Source organism: Rhipicephalus microplus, chromosome 2, assembly GCF_043290135.1.
Source record: "Rhipicephalus microplus isolate Deutch F79 chromosome 2, USDA_Rmic, whole genome shotgun sequence".
Taxonomy (NCBI): domain Eukaryota; kingdom Metazoa; phylum Arthropoda; class Arachnida; order Ixodida; family Ixodidae; genus Rhipicephalus; species Rhipicephalus microplus.
This window is the reverse complement of record NC_134701.1, coordinates 243,489,097-243,516,476: the sequence shown is the minus strand read 5'-3', so window position 1 is coordinate 243,516,476 and position 27,380 is coordinate 243,489,097. Positions and strand designations below refer to the sequence as shown.

At 45.1% G+C, this 27,380-nt stretch overlaps 1 protein-coding gene across 10 annotated transcripts in view; it reads left to right on the top strand.

Annotated features, from left to right (window-relative positions):
* Positions 1 to 27,380, top strand: part of LOC142775875 (uncharacterized) — a 201,983-nt gene that overhangs the window by 120,243 nt on the left and 54,360 nt on the right. For 6 of the 10 annotated variants that reach the window (XR_012887117.1, XR_012887115.1, XR_012887114.1 and 3 more), the window contains one exon: positions 4,647 to 4,712. Coding sequence is in view for 5 of the 10 variants with exons in the window: in XM_075878267.1 (XP_075734382.1) it covers positions 4,647 to 4,712 (66 nt within the window). In the remaining 5 variants the exon portion in view is untranslated. Of the gene's footprint in view, positions 1 to 4,646; positions 4,713 to 9,623; positions 9,760 to 11,289; positions 11,512 to 20,412; positions 20,757 to 27,380 lie in introns of those variants that run through there. The other 4 variants (XR_012887116.1, XM_075878270.1, XM_075878249.1 and 1 more) reach the window with 3 other exon arrangements.

Below are 27,380 nucleotides of genomic sequence, written 5' to 3'. Positions count from 1 at the left end.
CTATAAATATCCGTTTGTAACACCGGCTTGCGGATGCAGGCCTGTGTTAACCTACACTAGCAATAGGCAAGTACATTTCTTTGCAAAACATACTTGCCTAGTACAAGCACTACGTCTGTTAGGTAAGGAAGAGGAGGAGAAAAAGAAGAAATGAAAGGCAGGGAGGTCAACCAGACGCACATCGGGTTTGCTACCCAGCACTGGTGGAAGGAATTAGGGGATTAAGAGAGAAGAAGAGAGGAGAAGTAAAGAGCAACGTGTGGGTACATGTGACCTTGTCCATTGCACGCTTATAAGTGGTCACGTAGTCTAGTCGTCTTTAAAGAACCTAGCAATGCCCGCGTCGCTTTGCTGGCCTGTGACGCGTATAAAGCCATGAACTAAGGCTCTTCTCTTCGGAAAAAGGTTTGCTATCCAGTTTACCTAATGTTTCGCGTAGCAAGTTGCGTTCACTCGCAAAACGATGACATTGTCTCGTCAGTATCGCACGATTCACATCTGTAGCTATCCGCCATTCCTATGCGAAAGGAGTACGCATTCGTGAAAGCTACACCTAACCACAGGAGGCACACTAAAGTTGCATCCCGGCGGGAGATATCCGATGGAACTTGAAGCTTTCTCGATGGGTCCAATTTATGTAGGCGGCGATTCCCAACACTGGGGTCACTCAGCCAAGCTTTAGACATTGTGTTAGCGAACGAGCGAAGGCCCCTTGTAGCGTCGGTCCCCGACAAGGGTATTGGGGTTGTCTGCGCGTCCGCGTGGGCGAATCGGGCAGCATTATCAGCAAGATCATTACCAACAATGCCACAATTTCCCGGTAACCACTGGAACACCACGTCATGTCCTTTCGATAAAACTTCGTTAAGCACTTCTCTTATTTTATTTACTAGTTGTTGATGGACCTTTTGTCGTAAAGCTAGCATAACAGCGTAACAAATTAGCATAACGCTTTCCCCTGGCCTCCTATTGAAGGTTGGCTAGAGTGACGTAGGTGATGTCATCGGGCCCTGGTGTAGATGATCGGCGGGAAGCCGCCAAAGGTGCTTCAAGTTCTTCTATAGGAGAACATTGTCAATTTCGGGGATACGGGGCTCAGGGAAAACACTCTTAACGGCGCAAGGAGACATGACAGACACACCAGCAATTCGCGAACAAAACTCATTCGCCACTTCAGGTTGGGTGCTGCCTATATGTAGGGCTAAATCTATGAAAGGATGTCTTTGTTGGGGAGTCGAGCGCAGGCCACGGATAGCGCTCCAGATGCGTGACAGCAGTTTTCGGTGATCCAATGACTCGCAGAATGATTTCCAGCGTTCCTATTCAAGTTTGTCTAAACGTCGTTGGACTTTTTTCTATATGGGTCGTGCCAACCTCAAGTCACATGTTAAGCGTTTGCAATATCGTATCCTGTATACCTACATAGGGGTGCACCTTGTCGATTCTATCGTCTTGAACGGTATGCCTTCCAACCCCCTCATAACAACCCTCCCAGATGTTCCAGATTGCCTGGTGCCTACTGCAGACCCTCACCTTTCGGTGCCCCCTTGTGTACTCTTACATCCACCCGGGCGTCATCGATTGACATTGCTGTCTATGTGGAGACATTGCCTCGCTCCACCACAACCTCTGGACCTGCCCCCAAAGGACCTGCCACTAACCGACCTCGTCTTGCCAACCCACCCTGAAAAGCAATGGGAGGCCCTTCTTTTCAACACAGACCGAGACGTCCAGACACGGGTCCTTGCAAGAGATGAGGACACCCTCAAGATGCACGGCCTAACAGCATACATAGTCTGCACCTTCCCTTAACCCCACGCTCCTTGATGAATAAAGTTTTCACTCACTCACTCACTCACTCACTCACTCACTCACTCACTCACTCACTCACTCGCTCGCTCGCTCGCTCGCTCACTCGATTCAGTGGCTGATGATGATGAAGAGATGTGGCTTAACATTTCAATATGACTACTTACCCGTTATGAAATCTACATGGTGGATGTCTATGGAGATTCTAAACTTCTTACACGCAGTGCCTGAATGACGCGACTGCTCGCCTGACATGACGCCTCTAGAAGACACTTTTCGAAGCAGTTTCAAGCACTGCAATGAGAGCAAAGTAGCGCTGATATTTACACGAATACAAAGAAAGATCGATGATGACAGGCAGCAACTCACAAGTGATCTTTTCGAAATGTAGACACATTTATACCATGGCCGCCAAAGCACACGCGCACCAATGTGCTGTTATGTGCTCTGACGTCAAGATCCCTGCGTCCGCATTCTGCGTGCAGAACACGCGTGAATCATCTAAATGATAAAAATTCAATTTATTTTTGAGATTGGGCTAGAGATACCATGCTAAAAAATTTATCTTTAAGGTGTACCATTTGAGCTGCCTCCCTTATTTATCTTGCTCTTTTTTGTTTGCGCCTGGCAATGACCCTTTGTTTCACAAAACCTTGGACTGCAGTCACAATCCCTGCAGTGGATGCCAAGATGGCTGCTAATAGCGCTTTGCACGTTATACTCGTGTTACTTGAACCTTAAATTTAGGCACCTTTTCATTTGACCTACGTATCCTTTTTCCGCAGGACAGCGGGATCGAATACACATGTTCCGCGCATTCTACGAAGTTTGTTTTGTAGCTTTTGCACCATGCAATCAATGAAATGGCTATAATGCAGAATATGCGACTTTCATGCAGAATGCCTGGGTATAATGTTGGCTCAATCTCTGGCTTCTTTGTCAATGTGCGCAACAACTGTGATGGACACCGGCGCGGCAGCGGCCGCCGAGGAGGAGCAGGACTACGTCGCCACGGAAAACGGCTTTTGTGAGCTCAGAACAGCTTACGCTGTAAAACAAAAATTACACAACTAGGAACACAAAGAAGAGAAGGCAAACATAAAAGATGCTTCTAATTTGATCAACATTATATTGATTGAAAGAAGATTAATGGTGTTCTTCTATTTCTATCTCCGCGTCTTTTTGTGGACTGCTCGATTCTTAAAATATTAAACCTCTGTTCCTCGCCAATGTTTTCGGTCCAGAGGTAAGAGTTTCTCGTCACTGCTTTTTGTTACATCGCGTGGGAAGTTCATTTTGACGAGCAAACAGAGGCGCACACACACCCGCACGCCGGACAGACGTATACGAGCCACGTTGTAAGGACTTAATGTTTCTTGCAGAGCGACCATCTTATTTATTCAATGACCTCCCCTACACCACACCATTCATTCTCTACGCCAGACTCGCGGTCTGTAGATAAGTGTACAAAACTCGAATGCAGGACTCGGGAAAAGTTTGCATCCTTTGTCTGACAAAATCTGGTACAAACGAGAACACCCTCGCCGTTCTTCTGCAAACTGCATGTATAGAATCGACCTGCACGTATTCACGGGGGTTTCATTTCACAGATTAAGCCATGCAGTGCTGCTTGTTCTCTCGCTTATATATAGTGCAAGGTTCGGGAAGTGGTTGTTTCGGAATACATCGGGAGTCCAATAAGTGTGGCTCCAAATGTGTTTCTCATTGGTTGCTTTCTTCGTTGTTACAAATGCGTGACAATGCGACTTGCTCGAGGAACCTGATGCAGAACGTATGCTACAAAAGTCTGTAAGCAGAAAGCGGCTGTGCGAAATGACTGTAGCGTATACGAAAGCCAAGCATAAAAGAGGAACAGCACGCATTATGCATGCAAGAACAGGCTTCAAGGAAAAGAAACAAACCTCACAGCATGTTACTGAGGATTATACTTAACCCCAATAACTACTGAGAAGTATTTTATGTTAATATACTGCGTACTATATATATATATATATATATATATATATATATATATATATATATATATATATATATATATATGTGTGTGTGTGTGTGTAATATTTTATGGGTAAACATGAAGGAGTAATACAGTGTGAATATTGAGGTTAAATGGGATGAGAGCCATTCTATTTTGTATCGTTCTATTTCCGTTTGCACTATTTTTCGTTTGCTCAGGCGAGGCAGTCTGTAAGATTTTCTGTCTTTCTTTTTCTCTCCATGTTCATCTATTTATATGTTTCTTCTGTGTGTTTTCTTTATTTCTTTTTCACTTTCTTTTGTTTTTCCACTTTTTTTCATCACATCTCCTCTGAGTTTCTTTTATTATTGTTGTGGTTACACTTCTTCATTACTGCGCTCTTCTATCTTCATTTCTCAAAGCTCTTCGCTAATATTACATCCGCAGGTCGCGGGATCAAATCCCGGCTGTGGCGGCTGCATTTCCAATGGAGGCGGAAATGTTGTAGGCCCGTGTACTCAGATTTGGGTGCACGTTAAAGAACCCCAGGTGGTCTAAATTTCCGGAGCCCTCCATTACGGCGTCTCTCATAATCAGAGTGGTTTTGGAACGTTAAACCCCAGAAATCAATCAATCAATCAATCGCTATTATTACATTTTCCTTACTTTCATGTGTTGTGCTCTTCACCTTGTGTGTGTGTGTGTGTGTGTGTGTGTGCGTGTGTGTGTGTGTGTGTGTGTGTGTGTGTGTGTGTGTGTGTGTGTGTGTGTGTGTGTGTGTGTGTGTGTGTGGAGGAAAGGGTGAGCTGTAACTCTTGTACATTTTGTTATCTTTATTTAGGCCTTTCTTCTTTCCCAGGCACGCGTCACAATCAAGGAAGGTCATCATCACTTCATCACTGTCGTCGTGGCTGGTTTCAACGAGGTGAGTGAATGTCGGACTAATCAAAATAAATTCATCTCTAACGACCCTGTGCAGTAGAAACAACACTACTAACAACGGTCACAAGCAATACGCCAGGTTTATGCGATCATCACGCCACTATGAGGTGTTTGCAGAGAGGCTCGACGCACGAAATCATGAAAGCACTGACTCTAGAGTGCCACTTTGATTCCTGTTATGTTCTGGCGGCCAGAGAGTTACACGATGAAAACCGGACCACTATCTCTGATCAAGAACACCGCAAATTACTGCAATAGTTTACCAACTTTCGTATGGCGCTATCAGCTATAACCCGGGGTCATGCGTTCGGTTCCGGTGTCAATGGCTACGCTTTGATGAAAGTGAAACGTGATTCTATTTAACACCACCTGCCCGATGTCTATCATTCTCTTCCCTCATGGCTTTGAGGTGCTCGTCTGCATTGTTTGGGAGATATGCGGCGCAGCATCTCAGTTCCGTGCCAAGCCCAGCTAATTGAGGAGGCCATCAAAAAGGCATGAAACAACGCACTCGCAATCTATACCTCAGAGCTTTACTGTTTTATCAACTCCCTAGAGCACGTTGGTGACTCATGTTTGTGGGCCATGGACACGAGGAAACGACACAAGTTCCCTGATGCTGCTTCTCCACTTACTCCCACACTGCTCTCATAAAAGAACAGCGAAGCGGCTTTACGAGTACTATGTTGCATTTATTGCGAAGTCCACCACCTGAGGTTAAAAATAAAAAGATTAGGGGACTTACCCTCTCGGGGAAATGGAAACAAGTCAACCTTGGCGAGTGCCTGCCTGGGCTACAATGCTCTTCCTTTCTATTGCATGGCGCAATGCTCTTTTCTAACTTTTTCCTTCTTCCATGCCTCGAAACTCACCTTAAGCCACGATCCTAGGAGCGCAACCTTTCTGTTCTTGCAGACAGGTATACGACGCTCGCGCGTGGAACAACGAAATGTAACATCGAAAGGTGAGAATAGAATAGAATATGGCTACGCGAAATTGCAAGTCACTTCAATCAAATATGGGACTCTCCTATGAGAGAAGGCTAATCGCCGACCAGCCCATGAACGAGAGATCGTCAATTACTAGAAAACGGTGCATTTACGAATACGCATGTGACTGCATACGAATCATAGGAGTCACCGGCACCTGGTTATTCGCGTGCGATGCCACCGCCACCGAAATCTCTCGTACGCTTCGCTTAAGATGCGCGAGTTTCCGTAGTGCACATGCACTTGACAGCAACAGATGGGAGACAGGCTCAAAGTATTTCCCTTCTAATTGAAGCAGCACTGCGATTCGCCAATGGCCTCCTGTGTTGCTTACAAAACGCTTATTTCTACGCCAATGAAAAAGCATATGTATTGCGGCGAAATGGCGGTCCCCGCATGCGCTTTACAGAAGTTAGAGTTCCTCCTCAGCGCCTTTCTTTCCAGGCTGCTCTAATCTGGCTGGACTGAAGCGTTCTCAGTGGCGCATTTCATTCGCCGAATCATGAAGTGGTTTGTTTTTAACTTCATAATCTACTTGGGTGAAACGCATCATCATGCGTACTCCACCGTGCTTAATATCTTTGTTTCATTTAGAGTTAACCAAGGAAAATCGGGGAACTATGTAGTTAAGCAGAGAATTACCATGTCTTTTAGTGAAAAGCGGGTAAATTTCTAAGCCATTTTTTTTCCTCTTGCGGTTATCAGTCAACGCTCAGTTCATCTGTCTGTTTTTATGATGCTTGCTGCAATGAGTCAAGGAAATGGTCTTGTAGGTTTCGATGTCTAATTGAATACGTGCCCCATCACTGTTTTGTTGTCATATTGAGCATCCGAAATCTCCATACTTTTGGTTCCATGTCCATGCCAAGCTACACTATCCTCTTACGGAAGTTGAAAAACTGCTAGCTGTGTCCGATCGCCTCTCCGTCGGAATTTTTTACCGCTTCAACTACGCAGTACCTTCTTTTCTCTGTTTCTCCCTCGCCTTCTTGTTTTTAACGCCGCTCCCTCGTCCTCCTTCCGCGCGGCTCCCTTCCCTTCCGGCTTCCGTATTGGCGGTGGCGCCGGGGCTCTGACCTTGGCAGCCCGGCCCGGGGCCCGGAAGGCGGGCTCAAGGTTCGCGCTTCAAGCGCCTCACGGCGCCGAGCCTCCAGGGCCGTCCTGGGCCGAGCAGCTCACCGCAGCCGCCATGTACGGGTCTCTTCGCTAATTTTACTGATAGTTCACGCTCTAATCGGAGGCTCCCGTCACTTCAGGACGCAATTAAAATCAGGTTATTGTGAAGCTGCGCGTGAAGAGGAATAAGCAAAGTGTCATGAACATTGCATATATGCAACGCTGGGGATCCTGCCGATGATGTCAGCGTCGTATTTCTAGAAATGCAAGGGTTGTCAATGACCCAGCCAAGCTGCTTAGAGCAACATTTGTCACTGAATCGTTATATCACCCCGCTGAATATTAGTAAATGACCTTAAATTTTTCAGCATTTCAAATTGAGTAAAAGCGAGGGCATAGATGGCTTAAAATTAGAACCTATAATATACATCTTAGATCTCATATGCGCCTGCTTAGTACATATTTATAATCTCGTGTTCACCACTGGGCTGTTTCCCCAGAGAATGAAAAACGCTAAAGTAACGGTTATATATAAGGGTGGGGACAAAAGCAGTTTAGGAAACTACAGACCAATTTCGATTTTACCAGTTTTCTCTAAAGGGTGTGAAAAACTTATTTTCATTCGGTTATCAAATTTCTTTAATAAACACAACATTATTACGCCGTCACAGTTCGGTTTTCAGTCAGGCCTCTCAACCGAAAGTGCCTTACTATACCAAAAGGAATTGATTCTAAGAAATATAGAAGCAAAAAAACTTACCCTAGGAATATTTTTAGATTTCTCGAAAGCTTTCGATAGAATAAACCATGATATTTTGCTAGAAAAACTTCACTGTTATGGAGTTCGCGGTACCGTTTTAGCTTTAATAAGAAGCTACTTATCTAATAGGAAACAATGTGTATCAATCAATCGGGAGCTATCATCATCCATGAACGTTAAGAATGGCGTACCTCAAGGTAGCATTTTGGGACCCCTATTATTTAATATTTTTATCAACGATATTGTACGTATTGACAGCTCTGTAGAATATGTAATCTACGCGGACGATACTAGTATATTTTTTTCTGGGGAAACGGCTGATTACCTCATTGTTTCTGCTAATGAAATACTAAATAAAATATATGCCTGGACTGTGGCAAATTCTCTACACATTAATTGCTCTAAAAGCAAGGCTGTACTGTTCCGTGCGAAAGCCAGGTCATTTAAAACGTCTCACAAGCTAATACTTAATAACGTTGAAATTAAATTCTGCCAAACAGTTAAAAATCTCGGTGTCCATTTTCACGAACATATGGCATGGAATTATCATGCAGAACACATTAGTCACAAACTTTGTAAAGTTCTAGGTGTGTTGCGTCGTTGCCAGAACATACTACCTGTGAAACAAAAAAATATCAGTGTACAATGCTCTTTTTTCTTCACATTTACACTATTGTCATCTGGTCTGGTCTACAGGCTCTAAAGCATCTCTAAGAACCTGGTCGTGTTACAAAAAAATGCCTAGCGGTGCATTGAAGGTGTATCCTATAACGCACACACTGCTTCAATATTTGCAAAATATAGAATTTTAAGAATTACCTGTTATTACGAATACCAGCTTCTGTCAGCTTTTAAATCAGAAATACGCAGAGGAAGTACCTTTTTACGCACCTTGGCCACCTTGCAACCGAATCCTGCCAGTCGCGTTACTCGCTGTACGGAGACTTGGCATGTACCTTGTTCTCGCACAAACTATGGATTTGAAACACTACGTTACCGCCTTCCAAGTGTGATGAACAAATGGAAACTAACAACTGATAATCTGCGTATATTGTCTAAAACTGAAATGTTAAATCGGATGTGCTGATTGTGTTGTAAATGAATGTTGGGTGATTTCTGTAATGGTTATTCAGTTTTTATTCTTTCATGCATTGCTTTGTTATGAATATTTTTGTATGTATTTTAGAGTTGTGATTCTATTATTTGCTGTCATGGGCCACACGCGTGTTTCCTTTGGTATTGTCGCTTTCCGCTGCCTGTAATGTTCGTAATTTTCTGTATATTTGTAGTTTTGATTTTTTTTTCTGGGTGAAGGGGCCAGTCAAGCTGTGAAATGCAGCTTTTTTCCCTTCGCACCAAACCACGTATACATTGTATTTTCGTGTACTTGTCACGTGGTTAAATAAACTCAAACTCCAAAAAAATAAACTCAAAATTACTCTTTGTACTCTATGGCAACACAATAATCACGATAATGTTTGTATCGGATGTCCCTATTTTTCGTGACATTACCGTGAAGAAACAACTCGAACGTATTACAGCATGCATCTGAACGATTTTTTTCCCCAGGAAGAGATGTTTTCCGTAACAGCTCCCGAAGTGACATTAAAAGGGATTGCGAGAAATTGTGCAGTATATTGTACTAGAACAGATTTCAGGATACCTTATGCACTGCCTACAATAGACGGCAAGGCTTTTTGACACACGTTAGAACTCCTTATGTAGTAAGTATACTGCAAAACTACAGTAGACGGGGAAAGGGCGTGAGCTTGCACTGCAAAAATAAAATGACCAACCAGATAGACAGGAAAATATATTCACATTGCCCAGAGCGTTGGTGGCTCGTTCCAGTGTCACATAAAGAAAAGGGCAACCCTTGACAAAATACTAAGGCGAAAGCATCAAATGCCGCTTGTGTGTTAGACAAAAAATCATAACGTGATGAGGTCACGCAATGTGATCATCGTGACGTCTTCAAATGGGACGTCACATGATTACGCCATCACAATATATCGTCGTTTTGTCAAAGGTCGGCCGATCCTGGAGGCAATACAAGATCAAGTTGGGTGCAGAGTTTCCAACGCCTTCGAACTCGGAAGCAGCGCAAAACTACGTAGGGTGCAGAGAAAAGAGAATCAAAACGATCGACTGAGAAGAAAAAGAAGGTGCGTTTCGTATTCAATGCGGGCTAGAAAAATACATAATGGAGCGTGTGAGTTCTGGCTGTTCGTAACTGGTACGCAAGCTCAAGATAAAGAGTGCATGTAAGGAAATGAATCAAAATATTCTATTGTATGCAGCCCGTAACGTGTCGAATCATGAAAGCCTCGCTTTCAATAAGCGAGATAAGCAGCACGAAGAGGTATATATACTCTAATCGGTTGAACCGGTCACGCTGAATCTTCCTCTGTACAACAATTAATTCCTCGTTGACCTACTTACTATTCAAGCATATTGTCCATCGATTAATCGCTTCCCTGTAGTTTGTAGACCAGTGCCGTGTAACAAAAGAGCCATTAGACAAACAAAATGGTACCGATCCGCACTGTATACTTAACGCCGACGTGGACCCACTGTCGTTTTGCGAGCCAGACGTGCAGTCAAGGTATTATAGGAGGCATCTGTCACAGATCCTCACACGTGCATGAATAAAACGAGACTAGAACTGATTTATAAAGACTGTAAAGAAGACGATAGCCAAATAAAATTGGAGCTTTTCATACAGAAAACGTCGGTAACAGCTGACCGGAGACGGTGTTTTAAATTCAGTGAGTCGTGCTGCCCGCTTGAACGCCGGAAAACCGCGAGCAGTCCACATACAGTAATTCTTCTACACGTGCCAGTTCTGTGCGCGGTTTGCAATCGGCGTGGTCCACCCACATCGGCGGCATGTTTTAGGGGGAATACGGAACATTCGATCCACGTTCCTGAGGCTGCAAGTCAGCGCAGTATTTTTTTTTTAACCCGATAACGTTAGAGAGCTCGTGTCGCAGCAATTACGCCGTCGGCGTGGGCAGCGTTGGTTGTGAGCGAAAATTCATTCGTGAGCGAAAAACACAGAAAGAAGCAAATAAAAGGAAGAATATAATTTTCGGTCTTATTGAGGATCGAACCCTGGCTGTTCGCGTGGCAAGCAGGTGTCCTACCACAAAGTCACGATGTTACTTGCAGATGTTTCGGGAACAAACACTACATAAATGCCTTGCAATGGCTGTAGCCTCCTTAACGCATTTTGTTCGACAGGTGTCACGAAGAAAACGAGTACATTCGGTGACTTGTAGGCGCATTTGGGAGGCCATCAAACTACGTCAAAAAAGGCCGGGATAGTGCAGCCATCAATGCTTAAAGCACACAGGAACTTGTCCATCTAGTGGAAAACATATCATGCCTTTATAGAGGCGTGTATTGGTATTGATTGATTTCTGGGGTTTAACGTCCCAAAACCACCATATGATTATGAGAGACGCCGTAGTGGAGGGCTCTGGAAATTTTGACCACCTGGGGTTCTTTAACGTGCACCCAAATCTGAGTACACGGGCCTACAACATTTCCGCCTCCTTCGGAAATGCAGCCGCCACAGTCGGGATGCGTGTATTGGTATGATATATGAACTGGTGTTAGTGTGCTGCTATGTTTTTGTTTGTTTGTTGATTTTTGGGTACTGTTCAGTATTATTCTTTTTTTTTTCGCTGCAGAACTTCTTGATATGGAGTGGCCGAGGCGATATGGACCTCAACCTCTCCACAGAAAACAGTTAGAACAGAACAGAACAGAAGAGGAAACGCATGATTATGTGCCGTCATCTGTGAGGCATTGTGAGACCCTTCATTGCCTCTGAGATGTCAAGACCGTGGCATGTATCTTAGATGCCATGCAACTCTTGCTTTAGATAAAAAAATCAACATGTACCATTCGCGCGCGCGTGTGTGTGTGTGTGTGTGTGTGTGTGTGTGTGTGTGTGTGTGTGTGTGTGTGTGTGTCTGTGTGCAATCTGTGAGACATTGTGAAAAACGTGTCCCGACTACAGCAAGGTGCCGTTTTAGCAGAGGGAAGTGGCCACACTGCACAGTCACTGCATTACCAGAAAGACGTCGCGCTTGTGCGCGCGCGCGCACGTGCGTGTGTGTGTGTGTCAAAACATATTAATAAGTACATACTTAGTAGTTGAAGGGTGCAGTCGAGGCCCAATTTCGCTATCGCATTCAACTCTCAAAGGCGAAGCTTTTTCTCGTCAGTTTTTCGTGACAAAGATTGACTCGGAACAGTCTTGATGCCCCCTTCCCCATCGACCCTGGAAGCTCGCGTGTATATTCCGCCACCGAGCAGCTTTTGTAAAGCCAGGATCCGCTCACTCAGGAACTCTTTGCAAGCGGGAGCTCTCGTCTCCGTGATTGGTATGGCAGTGATCTGCGTGCAGATATGTCTCGTGTAATTCTTTCACGTAATACATTTGTGGGGTAAATACTCGGTGATGTCGGGTTAATAAGCGGTAAGGGTTGTCAGCGCATATGATTGAATGCGGGGAAGTCGATAGTCGTTTATAAGCCTTTATAAGCCTCCTAGAAGACGTACATTTGGTCGATATGGTACGTTCACCCGAAAACTAGTGTTACACATTGATTTCAACACGCGATCATATGTTGCAGTGAAGGGCTCTCCTCAACAACTTCCTTTAGTTTCGAAAGAACGAGAAGTCTTTATTTTGAAGCTGTTTCGAACAGCAGCTCCTAGCCGGACGCGATGGTGAACATCTTTTTGTCGAAGGTAGTCAGTCAAAAACAACCCAAAAAAGATGTCTGAACACATCCTAGGTGGCACATTCCAACGTTTTTATGGTGGTACTTGTATCTTACGCCGTACCTTGGATGAAGCACATCATACCCTATTGGTCGTATTGTAGAAGTGATCGAAAGCAATAGAGAACAGAGATTATCAGTTATCAAACAGAAATGGGCATAGGCAGGGCACGTAGCGCGAATGAAAGATAACCACTGGTTATTAAGGATCACACACTGGATTCTGAGAGAAGGCAAGTGGGTGAAGGGGAGACAGAAAGTTAGGTAGACAGCGGAGATTGGGAAGTTTGCGGGTATAAAGTGGCAGCAGCAGTCACAGGACCGAGTTGGCTGGCGGAACATGGGAGAGGCCTTCGTCCTGCAGTGGGCGTAATCAGGATGATTGTTGACTAAAGAAGCAGAGCAGTATATTCTTGTGGCATGCTTTTGCAGTCGTGTAAACCCAATGGTCATTTCACCGAACCATCTTATTATTATTTTTTTCCACAGGAATGGCATTTCAGTCTGTGACGGGAGCTCCTCTGTGTCTCACTTTAAGGTGCTACTTGGCACATGCGTACTCCCTCAGCACAATAGGTCATTGCAGGGGCCAGCTGGCAAGTTTGGCGGAGGCACTTGCTTATGTGAGCCATTTGGTTGCGCGTATGTAGACAGTGGGCCTAATCATGATTTTGAAGACTCATCCCTTCCGGTGACTGTTTCTCCCACTCTGTGTAACGGCACTCCACCACAGCCACGTCTTGATATTCGTTGAACTTTACCATGCGATTTCCGTGCATATTGGTAATGCGTAACTTAGGCCGAAAACGCGCTCCCCTTGTAGGTTCCGGGTCAAACAGGCGCAATTATCCAATTTTATACACGAAAAATATGTCTTCGAAAACTATTTGCTTCGTCCTTCACTTATTAATTTTACATATCCAAGACTGTGCCGTTTATTTTTTTCTTTTTTTTTGCTTCCAAGTAAGCCGCGTTTGCACCCGTCACTCTGAGCCCGTACTTGGAACTGAGTGTAACGTCCCTCTCTCGAGCTTAGAAATGACGGCCGCCGCGCCCGATCTCCGGCAGCCGTTCCCAGTGGCGTTTCTTCGGCCCCGTGTGTCTTTTGGCTTCTTTCTGATTGCGCTCTTCCTATAATACCCATCCGCTTCCCTCAATACCCGCTGCTTGCACGTATTTTTCTGACAGCATATTTGCTATTGCCCCCACCCCCTTCCCAAAAGAAAGAGAGAGAGAGAGAGAGAGACGCATGGCTGCAGCTTGGCGGCTCGTTAAGGAGTAGACCACTGCGCTGACTTCCTCGCATATGTGCGTTTCATTCGAATGCGAACGCCGTTTGGCCATTCGCCACGTACACCCACATGACGCAAGGCGTTATTTGCCGCGCTGCTATTCGCGTACGCCGCCGGCCTTTACGCAGTGTACACGCGGGGAGTACATATATATCCGAAACGCGACATTAAACACCTGGTACGTACGACCAAGCTGCGGGGGTGTATGGATGGATATACGATGAGTGACGTGACGTTCCTATGAATCGGTCGCACGCATACACGGCGGTGGGTGCGAACGCAGGGAGGGCCCGAAACGTGAGATGCGGGCTGGGGTAAGAGGCGCGGAAATGGGGCGGCTGACGTGTTCGGCAATCCAGCCAAGGCCGTGTAATCTCGACGCGTCCAGCTTATAAGAAATTGCGGGTTCGCTCTGGGCTTGCACGATTCTTGAAATGCCACGTTTCCGGCCCCCCTTTTGTGCTTGTCGCGCATGCTCACGCTTCGTCGTCCTTGATGTGGCTTGGCCGACACCCCTAATGTTCCGGCCGTGAACACGCGTCATCTTTGTGCACACTATAGCAACAAAGTGAGACGGCAGGCCCTCGCAACTGAGGGGTAGGTATGGATTATATCGCGTTGTCTCGTACGGCGTGAGTCGGGAGGATTTTTCGTGTTACATCAGTAGCGTTTGATTTGGAATTTTGATCCGACAAAGAGAGAAATTGAGAGAAAAAGCAGGGAGGTTAGCAAAGCTTTTGCTCAGTTAGGTACCCTACACTTAGTGTGGGGTAAAGGGAGAATAATGGAAATTAAAACAAGAGTGAAAAAGAAGAAGAGTAAGAAAGAGGTGGATATGAATTCGGCACATCCAACGTACCTTGAGAATCGACGTTATGGGAAGAATGCGGAGGCAAGGTGACCGTGTTGTAATGGTTTTATGTTGTAATCATTTTTTATAAGATCGCGCTAATTATACGTACAGATGTTGCCGGGCACACATATGTTGAATAGTTGCAGATGTTTATATAACCAGTTGTTTGCACTTGCGAAACGATGCCAAGAGGAACAGGAGTATTAGCAACACCATGGCAGAAGCGATAAGCTCATATGAGCCGCTGTTGCTCACGAGGATGGTATCGACATAAGTCAACTTCAACAGATGATACCTAACTAATATTGACGTTAACCCGACGTGAGGGCTGAACATATGCAGTCTCTATAAAATTGGGTAGCCAGCCCTGCAACTACAGATGACGTTTCACGAACTTTAGGGTCTACTTGAAAAGTTGTTCCGAGACCTGGTGTGGCATGCATGCATTCACATTCCTTTACGATTTCCTTCGGGGAGCGGGGGGCATTTTTTCTTGATGCTCATGCGTTAAGATTGTCCTGGTGTGTTCTCGTCGTTCGTGGGCAGATACTTAGTGTGAATCGCCAGCGGCACATACCCGCATACCAGGAGCACATACCCGCCCGCGGGTGTGTGCCACTGTCTGGTGGAAAGTGTTTGATGACGTACGCGACGGGATTGTGAGATTATTCATGTCTTGTCCAGCGCGTCATATTTGTCAAGCCATTTTACTCTCCCATACAAGTGTTGCTTCAAGCCAAGTTAGGGGGGAAGGATCACGACAGATAGATAGATAGATAGATAGATAGATAGATAGATAGATAGATAGATAGATAGATAGATAGATAGATAGTGTGGGGATGCTGACACCCCCCCCCCCCCTGTAAAGTTGTCTGCGCCGCGTGGCGCACGTGTCTCGCCCCAAGGCTTTATTACGGTGGTGACCACCGCTGGGCGGTAGATGGCGTTGTGTTCGCTTTGAGTACCACTGTTGGTTAGCGCCGGCGGTGGCCCCTGGCGGAAGGCAGTCCTTGGTGGTGGGCGAGAGTTGAGCGATCCTCTTCTGCGTGTGGCGGCTGCCGCGAACGGTTGTCTGTAGCGTGGGTCCCCGGTGCTCGGCACCGCGGGCTTCGCGCCGGGGTCCCACGTGGAAAGTCAGGCGTTGGCGACGCCGCCTTGGGTATGTGTTAGTGTGTTGGGTGTGTTAGTGTGTGTTTATCATGTTATTGTGTGTTTAGTGTGTCATTGCGTTATGTTGTTTGTATGGTTGGGTGTTAGTTGAAATTGGTGTATCATTCGGCGGACGATATCGTCGTCTAAATTAGTTAATAAATGTATGTATGTTGTGTGCTTTGTACCGACCGCGTCTGCTGTGTCCGTTCACTCCAAGAGCGTGGCGTGGCGAGGCGCGCGTTCGCCTCGCCGAGACCCCACAATAGATAGATAGATAGATAGATAGATAGATAGATAGATAGATAGATAGATAGATAGATAGATAGATAGATAGACAGATAGATAGGTGGATGGGTGGGTGGGTGGGTGGGTGGGATGGGATAAGATGGAAAAAGTGTGCCGTACACAAAGAAATGCTTCGCATTTAATAGTCAGCTTGCGACTACACAGAATGGTCTCACACTGTTCGTCCACAAGAGCTCGGGAAGTGCGGTGGTCCTCAAGAAGGACAAGAGAGCTTTCGTAGCCTTGCGCGTATGCGAGGCCTTCAGCCAAATTACCAGGAACTTCGTTTTTGTAAGTGGTCTTAAATCCAAGGGACTGAGTTTGGCTTCCATACCACGTTGTTGAGTCCGGTATGATGGGCAGTGGCTTGAAATGTGCTCAAACATCTCCTCGCAGGCGCAAATGTCTCATGCCATGCTGCTGGTAATTCCAATGAGACACGAATACGCATTCGTAAATGCCACCTAACCACATGCAACCAAGCAATTTTATGACATCGTGGGAGCCCGAATGGCAGAAGAACTTGCAAATTTGGGTCGATCGAATACAAGCTCGCGTTGAAGAAACCCTAAGTATTCCATTGTATAGAAGCGTGAAACAGCGAGTAAGTGAAGCATTGAGCTGACTTAGACGAACGTGCAGCGTTTTCCGACCCTCACCGGTGGGTGAAGTTGACATCGGTTGGTGCAGTGATTGACTTTGCCAGCCTTTACCTCTGACCACGAGGCTGTTGAGGTCTAACGGAGTGGCAGTCTCCAAGGATGCTGTTTCCAAGAGTCACGCACGCTGTTACCATTGTTGTCTTGAAAGCTACGCGGTCCACCGAAAGAACGCTGAGGTGCCACCCGAAAGAAATCAGTTCACCAAAATATGTACACGTAACAAACTTTTGGAATAGATCGATGCTGGTGCGGAGCTCTTCCCTTTTATATATAACCATCCACTGAAAGGCAGCAAATCTGTGGAAACAAAAACTAGAATGCCGACAACCTTTGCCACTTATGTATTTGACCTTACGAAAAACAAAAACAAAGCCTGAAAAGGGAAACTAGAGGCCATGTCACACGTCGTCCAAAGCTATTTCCCACCTCACTTCGGCTCGGGTTTTCTGCAATGCCGAAAAATAAAAACATCGTACCAAGAAGAAAACTAAACGAAGGAAACGATTGTAACGCATAAGAACAAGCCTGGTTAGACAACTGTATAGCCGTTGGACTGAGCTCTTTACGAAGACACTGAGATGCGAGGGAGTGTAGCACAGCTGCCTGAATTTTTTTTATACTTCATGGTTCAATAAAAGCGCGCAGAACAGTGGTTGCTAGACAGATTCCAAGAGCAAAGAAAAAGATACTAAGACGAGGGACGTGATAGTTGTTTGTCTTAGCTCTCTGACGTGCAAGAAGAGGCTTAGGCTTCCACGCACTGACGCACCTCTCCGGAGATTCACGTCAAAGCGAAAGGACGACAGGACAGCTGCGTCACTGACCTCTCGAAGATTCTTTCTCCGATCGACACCACTCGAGCTGCTGTCGACCTCGTGTGTCCCAAGCACGGACGCCGAAGGTGGTTTCATAGGAAGTCACGGACCACCTCCTCTTCACGTGTATACTTCGGGCAGAGAGCGGTGCGTCAATTCTTCGATGTGCATCGTGTCCATGGCTGGGATGATTATGTTCGTCCATCTTCATCAGCCTGGGGTTGTTAGAACGAAGTGTCAGCTGGGTGGCCTTTCTTGTAATGGGTCCGTTATCTCTCCATTCACTCAGCGGTGCGGTCAAGTGGAGCTAAAGGCCGCTCTAAATGCTGCTCAGGTGGCCGAAAGAAGCCCCGATGGACGATGTTCAACACGAATGGTAGTGACCTGATACACGGAAGACCGATCATACGTGAATAAAAGTCAACGAGAGCTCATAGGTCGACTTGTAGTAATGCATCCTGATAGGAGGAAATATAACAGAGAAAGATTGCGCGTCAAGGTGCATTCCTGGAGATCAACGGTGGTGTTATCAAAATCAAACTTCGAAAAGAAGAAAATTTTTATAATTGGTGTCTCTTTTTAAAAACGAAAGGCCGTTGAACTGCATCGGTTCTTGACAGGAATGTGATTCTACAGTCCATCCGGATTTTGGACTTTGATGAAATAAGAGCTTGCTGGCTCGTTGGTTCAAGCGATCAGGGGGCGTATTGCGCAAGCGCGAAGGAGTCGACAAGAAAGAGGTACAAAAGAGCACTTTTTGTGTACTGCACCCTTTCCTGTTCGTCTTTCCTCTTCTCTTCTTCCTACTTGCGCAGCACCCCAACAGATTTGATGTCCTTTCTTCAATGCCTCGACATGTTTTGTGAAAGTGCATACAATACCAAAGTCACAGCTGATTCAGGGGCCTATGCATTGCTTGCAAGCATAACCTTGTGGTTATATTGACAGTCGCAATGTTTTATGTGATAATGCGGTCAACCCACTGGTAGCAGTGAACTACAGTCATATGTATTGTCTACTGTCAGCACCCTTTCTAAGAAATCAAATATTCCTACACGTTTCACACGTTGTCCGAGGTTGCCGTGGGATTAGCTATGGTTAAAGTGAAAGTGTAGCAGAACGTGTCAGATTTCGTGGTTGGTGTTGTTTCTTGAAATAGTTATAACCTAGTCCATTAGTCTGATGACATTCTGTGAGAATTCAAGAAAATGTGTTTCGGGGTAATCTTGTTAAGCGACACAGAGGAGAAATTCAAGTTACTCCATGGATTCGAATGTTCACTCTGTTGTCATATTTCTGTACTCTTGTGCAACTCTATATGTTGTGCTGACCACATCCACCTGGAATTATGACGCTGATGACTTTGTCAGTTGGTTCCATTGCTGTGGTTATGATTACCATGACGTCCGTTCCATTATTTACCTAATTTGTGCTTCTTTATAGTATCCAGCCATTTGCTGCAGAACAGCCAAGGCATGAACTGCTGACAAGAGATGAGACTACGCTCGTGCCTGTGTGTTAATGCCAACAACATTGTTGGAGGCAGTGTACTTTATGACGCGCTGCTTTGTTTACTATATGAGTATAGGGCCACTGAATACAAGAAAGCGGAAGGCAGAACAACAGTAATAACCGTCTGCGTGAGCGCTAATGGTTTGGCAGGCCGCTTGTATTCATCCTCTGGAGCGTCATCGCATGGGGAAGCAGAAAGGAAAGGAAGAATAAGTTGGGGCTTTAATCACAAAACTAACCGCGTAGCAACACAAAGAGCTGGAGACAGTATCCGACCAAGCGCAAAAGGCTTCATGCTGAGCTGCGACACGATACCGATAAAAGAGAACCACCAGCCGGTGCCGGCGCTATATAGCCAAAAATACAGCTGCTGACCGCAGCATCAAGTAAACCATAACCTGGCAATGTGGTGAATAATGCGTCCTTTCTGCAGACATGCCCAGCAAAAAAAAGGGGGATGATCTCGTTCCGAGGTAAATGATTCCTTTTAAAGATACCTTCTTATGGTTGGGGTGCCGCGGTTTCAGATGCCTCCGCTGTGCGTTAATGGTTTTCTCGGCATAGCCGAATGGCCAGTGAAGCGGACGCTCATGATAAAGACCTCGTGGACCATTGCTCCTCCAATTTCCCAGAACATCACCTTCAGTGGCTTTACCTGGTTGCCCGTCTTTCTCTCTAACAAGAGAGAGAGAGAGATAGTTTGGGGGCCCCAGTTTCGGAAAACGTTGCTTCGTGGTCTTACCGTTCATTCGTTCGTTCATTCGAATTCAATCTTTTCATTACAAGAAAGTGATATTAAAAGCGACATTTAAAAAAAGCAACGATAGCCATCGTTGCTTTTTTTTATTATCCCTTCGTAAGCCGTAAGATAATCGCATCTTTTCCCTTGGGGCCCTTGCTGAATTTCATCTAAAAGGTTTTCCTTCTGCTGCTTTGAAGCTGCCCATAGCTGCAGTCATGTATTTTGGCTTTTCTTTATCAATATTTTGTCTCTCCCATTCCCCACCCTCCTCGTTTATTGTTTTCAGTACCAGTGTGACAAAAAAAAAAGCCAGCTTCAGCTAAGTGACCTAAATTACACCTGAACAGCCTTCACTTAATTACCCGTGACACAAGTGATAAAGATGTACTAGAAATAGCAGGACACATGTATTTCCATTTAGCTCAACCAGGGCATGCCTACCTTTTCATAATCTAGTTCAGCGCCAACCGAAAAGCACAACAGGTTCGCTTACTTCCGCAGGAAGTGCTGTTCGGAGCATATATGGCCGAGACGAAATCCGCTTCGCATTCTCTCGTACGGCGACTGACGACAAGAGCTGCCCTCACGTTTCATTTAGCGGGGACGCTCCTCTTTGTGTAACTTAGTCCTGCGTGAGGTGTAACCGGTAGTATTTCCCGAACAGTATATTACGTGGCACTGTCTCACCACTTCTCTTCTCGTTTCCTAGATGGTGTTGGTCCAATAGAAGTCTATGCAATAGGACAAATGGACGCACGCACGAAAGGACGGACCAACCGACGCATGGACAGACAGACCGACGCACCGATGGGCGAACCAACGGACGCACAGATGGACGCACGGATGGACGCATAGATGAATGTACGGATGGATGTATGGACGGACGAACGCTTCACCCCCCTCTTCATAATTCCGTATAGATAATGTGAGATTTTTTTAAAAGAAAGAGCTGGTATACTTCTGCTGCGTTGGCTTTGAACAGGGGAATCACAGCAGCCGACGACGTTAACTGTTACGGATGATTACCTGAACATGAGGTGTTGTTAAACACGAGTCGTAAGTGGCCGTAATTTGGCGCTAATAGCGGCGGCGGTGTTGTGTTCTGTGGCTTACGTGCCCGGAATGGTCTCTCGAGCATAGCGCAATGCATCGGGGCGACGGTGCGCTTCGTCGTTCGTAACGGCTGTATCCTTGATGACGATTGCGGGGATTTCAATCATTTTGTTTTTACTTTTCTTGCTGTTGCTGCGACTGTCACTGTTGCCACGCTTGCCCGCGTATCTGTATTTATGTTGTGGCAACTTAATTTATGGCCGCAGATTTTAGCAAGCAATCAGTGTGCCGACACTTGTTCATGTCTCATGGGTGTGGTTCGGGCGAATGTTAACAGAGACGAGCCATTCGCAGCACGACTGCAAAACAATTGCCGTGCCTCCCGCATTACGCGAGTTACAGACGACGTTCTGTGGGCTGTTGGTTGGTGCATGCCTTAGTGCATTTGGATTCACTTACAATCAGTTTATAACGTTGATGCTTGTAATTTATTAGCTAGAAACACGTGAAAGTGCTGTTTGTACTTCTTGGTTTTTATTCTTAAGATCAGGATGGCCTTTCATTCTATAACGCCGCGTGGACCTGTACAGTTAGGTTGATCGGCTGCTCACACGAAATACGCGAGCTCCACCCCGGCATCGCCACATTTAAGTGAAAGCTAGAGGTCACTATACTGTGCAGTTTCATTGCGCTCTAAATAACTCCCCGTCATTTAAACTATCTGGGGTCTGCTACTACAGCGTATGTTATAGTTTGAGCCATTTCGAGGCGTCACACTCCAGAAGCCAACCAGCCTTACTTTCTGCGTATCCTTTTTCTTTTGAAGCTATGGGTATTTTCACCAAAAAACCAAGCCGCAATCTTGAAACTTAGTGGTCTTCTAACCTCGTGGAGTGATGCATACCTTACAGCAGCATGATTTGCGTTAAGCATGAATTTGTACCTCATCAGCTTTGAAGTTACGAGATATCCGGAATCCCCGTCCTCAATGAAGCCTTGAATCTACACTCTTTTTAATCGCTTTGTGGAAAGAGATTCGGCTAACCTTGTTCCTCAGGGCTTCATAAGAAGAAAAACTAGCGCAAAAAAATGCTAACAGTTTACCAAACATTAAAGGGCCAATTCATTAACAGCTGTGTAGTCATGATGGCACAACTGTGCCTGAAAATAAGTTCCCCCCTTGTGTGACGCATAATTTAGTGTTGCCGATGCCATTGAACTGTCAATGCTCTATAATAATAATAATAATAATAATAATAATAATAATAATAATAATAATAATAATAATAATAATAATAATAATAATAATAATAATAATAATAATAATAATAATAATAATAATAATAATAATAATACTTTATTGTACACATCGATAACAAATACGAAGAAACGGGCCTGTCTAAGTCCCCAGGACTTGTGTGAGTAGGCCCGGCAGAGCCGGTTACGTGCCTCCATAGTTCTGACATTGAGCTATAACAGTGTTCATACCTCCTTTCAATTTATATATATATATATATATATATATATATATATATATATATATATATATATATATATATATATGCATTTCAACGTGTGAGCGTCAGTCAGTGCTGCCTAAGAAAATGAACCCTTGAATATAGACTTCTTTACTTGTTGTTCTGGCAGATTTGATACCTTCATGCAGTAGGCGAAGAATCATTGGTCAGCAGCGAGCTTTTATAGTAAGATAACGTGCTATGTGTCGCCAACAGCTAAAAACAAAGTCTTTCACACTTGCCTTAATGGGTATACTGGCAGTGCTGATTGACGCTCCCAAGTTTAAATGCGCATATATACCACATAATGTGGACGGAGGGATCACCGTCGCCGTAGCTCAGTGGTAGAGCATCGGGTGCGTTATTCGAAGGCCGCAGGTTCGGTACCTGCATGCAGCAAGTTATCTTTGGTCCACTTTTCTTTCTTCACGTTCACGCTACAATTACTTCTAATAACGTCCGCTATGCTTTGCTTGGCATTGTCTGTCACTTCTTAATAATAACCTGTCATAAGCATCGTGCTCTATATGTAGAAGTGTCCACCACGTTGGATAAATGGTCACGCCGTTCGGATGCTCACCCGAAGGTCACGTTTTCTGTCGGGACCACGTCGATTGCATGTCGGTGGAGGCGAAGTGGCCCATTTACTGTGCGATGTTGGAGAACGTTAAAGAACAGCTGATGGTCGAAACTTCCGAAGCCTTCTAAGGTGTCCCTCATAATCCCATCGCAGTTTTGGCACGTAAAACCAGAAATATTATTATATGTAGAAGAGACAGATAGACTTGTTGTAGTATACACAATGTTATCAGCGTGTGGTATTTTTTTAAATATAGATGAAGTGTGGATCTAATCAAACACGCGTCGCTTCACCTGAGGACAAATATGAAACGAAAATAAACGGTAACCAAACGCACAACACTTAAGGGACTATAGGTACGTAGTGGCTGATGTATGTACTTCGGAAAGAAACATAATAGTGCTATATAGCGATTGATAATGCAGTTCTACGATGAAAGTCGGACATCATATCTGGGTTGGAAGTTGGCCAAAAATTGCTGGGCCAATAGGCATTAAAGTGGCATGAAAAAACCGTAAACGGGAGAGTGCAGTGCACCCGGTGCAGACTAGATTGAGATAGGCGCTTGGCAAAATTATTTTTGAAGAAATTATTGGAACATTTTTTTTTCAAACCAAGCATCCATGCCGAAATACGCACACCGCAGGATCCAAAAAAGTTCGCTTCACTTAATTTCTTTGAACCACTCCCCCCCCCCCTTTTTTTTTTTTTCGTTGCTACAGTTATTGCCGAGTAAAGTAGTTGTCATTGACAGTAATCATGGACTGAATTCACAAGTCATCTTGTTATTCATTCCCGTCTACTTTTTGTTGATTGGTCACCTTCGTCGATAGTGCGTCATGACATGATTGCTTAGAATATTAGGCTTACGAGCAATTCTAGTTTTCTTTCTGTCATTTTTTCTTGCAAATACGGGAAGAACCAGAAGCTGTGCATAGCTGAATGTCATCATAGAATGCAACCGATTCATATGAATGGCGACGTGCAGTGTAAGGGATACTGCTTGATTTGTTGACAGGCTGCCCTAAACGAAAAGAAAATTCACTAAACAACTATTAGTTCAGCAAAAAATACGGGGCTGAATATGCGCATATGTTAGGAGCAAGAATGAGCGACACAAGATACGAGGAAGAAAAAAAAAAAAGGATGGGGGGGGGGGGTGGAATGAAAGCTTGTCAGCAGGACACCGACCTCGACAAGAAGAGGAAAGCGGGGCCCACCCTCTGTAACGACACGCCTCCTAATCCTCAGAATACGCCATAACATGCCACGCGGAAACACTCTCGTTAAGTCAGACACACTGGGAGATCCGTGGAAGAGAGCGCTTTCATCCCGAGGCGCCGCGTTCTCTCCTCGCAATTTAAGGGCTCCACTCATTATTCTTCGCGACAAAGTTTTTTTGCGTGTTTGTATGCTTTGGCGTAGTAGCTAGCATCCATGCAATGGCTTTTTTTTATTTCTTTACATTTGTGTGACACTATTAGGAAACAGGAGTCATTTATGCGCGGCAGTTTCTCCGTCATCCATTTGCGAACGCGCAGAAAAAAACTCTCGGTGGGTGTTTGCCCTAGAAATAACGCAAAGTCTTCGAGGATTTCGCTTAATACGGATGTTGTAAGCTTTCAAGAAAGTAAATACTGACACACAGACTGGCGTGTTGGCAAGATGTACGAGCTAAGACAGACAATGTTTCTTTTTTGAAACCACTTATTTTCTACGCTGGTATAAGCGACAAGTAGCTTCTTCACTCGGAAGACCGTCGGGTGTTAATAAAGGCGCTTTCTGGACCTTGTCCCTTGTACTAAGGCCAAACTTACCATCATTATAGTTGCCAAGTTCCTCATCATCGTGGCTGATATTAGAAAAGTTTGTTTGCAGTTGATGGTGTGCCACGACATGAGTTATGACGTTTGTGTACTTTGAAATGCAGACGGTACAACTGAGTGCCAATGACTGATTAACTTCTATAGTTGTAGACTTTGTATGATGCAACAAACAGCAGTGTCCTGTGACTTTTGAGAGCGAAGGACATGCGTTTCTGTTTAATCTTGTATCTTTGTGTGTTTCCTGCTTCTTGTAAAAACTTGTTTATTAGTGTGTCTGTTCTGCTGGCTCGTTTAATACCGTGCCATTCTTGCTATGCGCTGAAAGCCCAACAGAGAAGGAGTAGTGTGTATCATGAAGGGCGGCGACCTATGCTACACAAATATGTGTTCAATATGAGGAAATGTTTCTACGACAGAAGTCACCACAAAATAAAACTTCGTTTGTTCCTGCGTATGGGGGATTTTTATCGCGGCCCTTGAGTCACCGTAGCATGTTTATGTAGCCTGAATAGCGCAGTCCCGGGATTTGCAGTCACTGTCACATATGGAGGAGTAGTGAGAGATTCACGTGACCTGGGCAGAAACGTCACGTATGGACGGAATGACGTCACACCTACGTCGAGATTTGAATGAAAGGGGTGAGGTTCTGCCTGGAATCGCACGCGTATCGCTATTTTGCCAGTATCAGCGTTGGGCGGTAACAGCGCACAAACTCACGGTACGAAGAGAAGGGACAGAAACAAGCGCTGACTCTCAACTGAAGATTTAGAGATGTATAAAAATTATCTGAACACATAAGATAAACATACAGAACATGCGCAGAGGGACCAGCTAGGGACTGTGTCGATGTCATTAACAATTTTACACTGTGGGTAACTGCGTAGGGGCGACCAAATTCAACTCAAACAAGCATGCTACTGATTAGAATTTCTTCTTTTTCACGTAAAGATATCGATGTTTGACTAACGCAGACCTCCCCTTCGTTTTTTATATTGAATGCTTCCAAGAGTTTTCTTGTGACCAGATCACTGTGTTTGAAGAGCACTGCCGTTTCATTGAACAAAGGCGTGCACCCACACGTGTGGCAGGGTGAAGGCAGATTCGCGTGCGTGCAGTTCTTGAAGGTTCCGGAGTGTTCTTTTAGTCGTACATAAAGACAGCGCCCTGTTTCCCTGATGTACACTTTTTTACATGTTAAAGGCATTTTGTAGACTACCCCTAGTACATAGAGTAGTGAAGCGTCCCTGTGTCTTACACCACATTTATCTTGGCTGGAGCTCTTTCTATCATACTTTTTGTTCACCATAGGGCTCAACTTCTTAATTTGTTTCCTGCTGAGAATAGTACCTGTACATCGTATCGTAATGCCACATTTTTTAGTCCATGAGCTACTCTATGCTTGTAGGGCATGGTGGCACATTTTTGTTTACCTCTCTTGTTTTTTTAATACTTTTTTCTCCCTTCTTGATCTGACGTATCAGACCATCGAAAACAGAAGTGATAACAGGCGTCGGGAAGCCGGCTACCTGAAGGCGACACACCTGTTCATAGAAGCTTTGTTCCGCCTGGTGCCTGCACGACTTCTAAATCGCAGCCTCCAGGCTAGACGTAGCGATGCCGTTCTTCACCATTCTAAATGCGAAGCATTTCTTGACGAACTTCGGTGACTTTGAGCGTATCTATCTATGTATCTATCTAGCCGCCTACGACTTTTAGTTCTCCTGACCGTTTCGATAATGGTATTGATACCAAACTTGGTAAGGCATAACATGACTGTATGAAGAATATATTTGACTAGTCGTGACATGAAAATCAAGATATGTATGTCATGAATGTCATGATTTTCATTTCATGGCCCTGCAGCTCTTGCGGCGGTTTCATTCACATGGCATGTTGCAAAACTGGTATGGTATGACATGATCGCATGGCGAACACAAGCGACAGGCCCTAACAGGAAAATCATGACATGCGTGTCATGTAACAACATGACTACATGCCACGCTCATGATGCACTAGCGGCCATTTCCCTAGCGTCACATGATTCCAATTTTGGTATTACGATACGTGAATGGTTGACGAGGGTATGTGACTGGTGCAAAGATGATAATCATTAGATGCGTGTCATGTAAGAACATGACTACATGCCACGCTCATGATGCGCTAGTGGCCGTTTCGTTAGCTCTACTTATACCAAGTTTGGTATTACAGGACGTGAATGGATAACGAAGGTATGATAATGGTGCAATCATGATAAACATGAGATGCGTGTCAAGTGACAACATGCTAACATGCTACGCTCATGATGCGCTCGCGGCCGTTTCGTTAGCTTCACATGATCCCAGCTCGGTATTACGTGACGCGAACGGACGACATAGGTACATGAGACATTCAAACATGATAATCACGACATGCGTTTCATGTAACAACATGACTACATGCCACACTCATGATGCACTCGCGGCTGTTCCGCTAGCTTCACATATGCCAAATTGGGAATTACGTGACGTCAATGAATGACGAAGGTATGTACGTGACTGGTGAAAACATGATAATCATGAGATGGAAGCCATGTGAGAACATGACTACATGCCACACTCAAGGCACCAATACATTTCGACGTGACGTGGTGCGCGTGCTCGCCGGCGTTCATTTCGTTGCGTCAAGCCGGTGTTGCAACGCCAGGCACCGGTCCTGTATACTC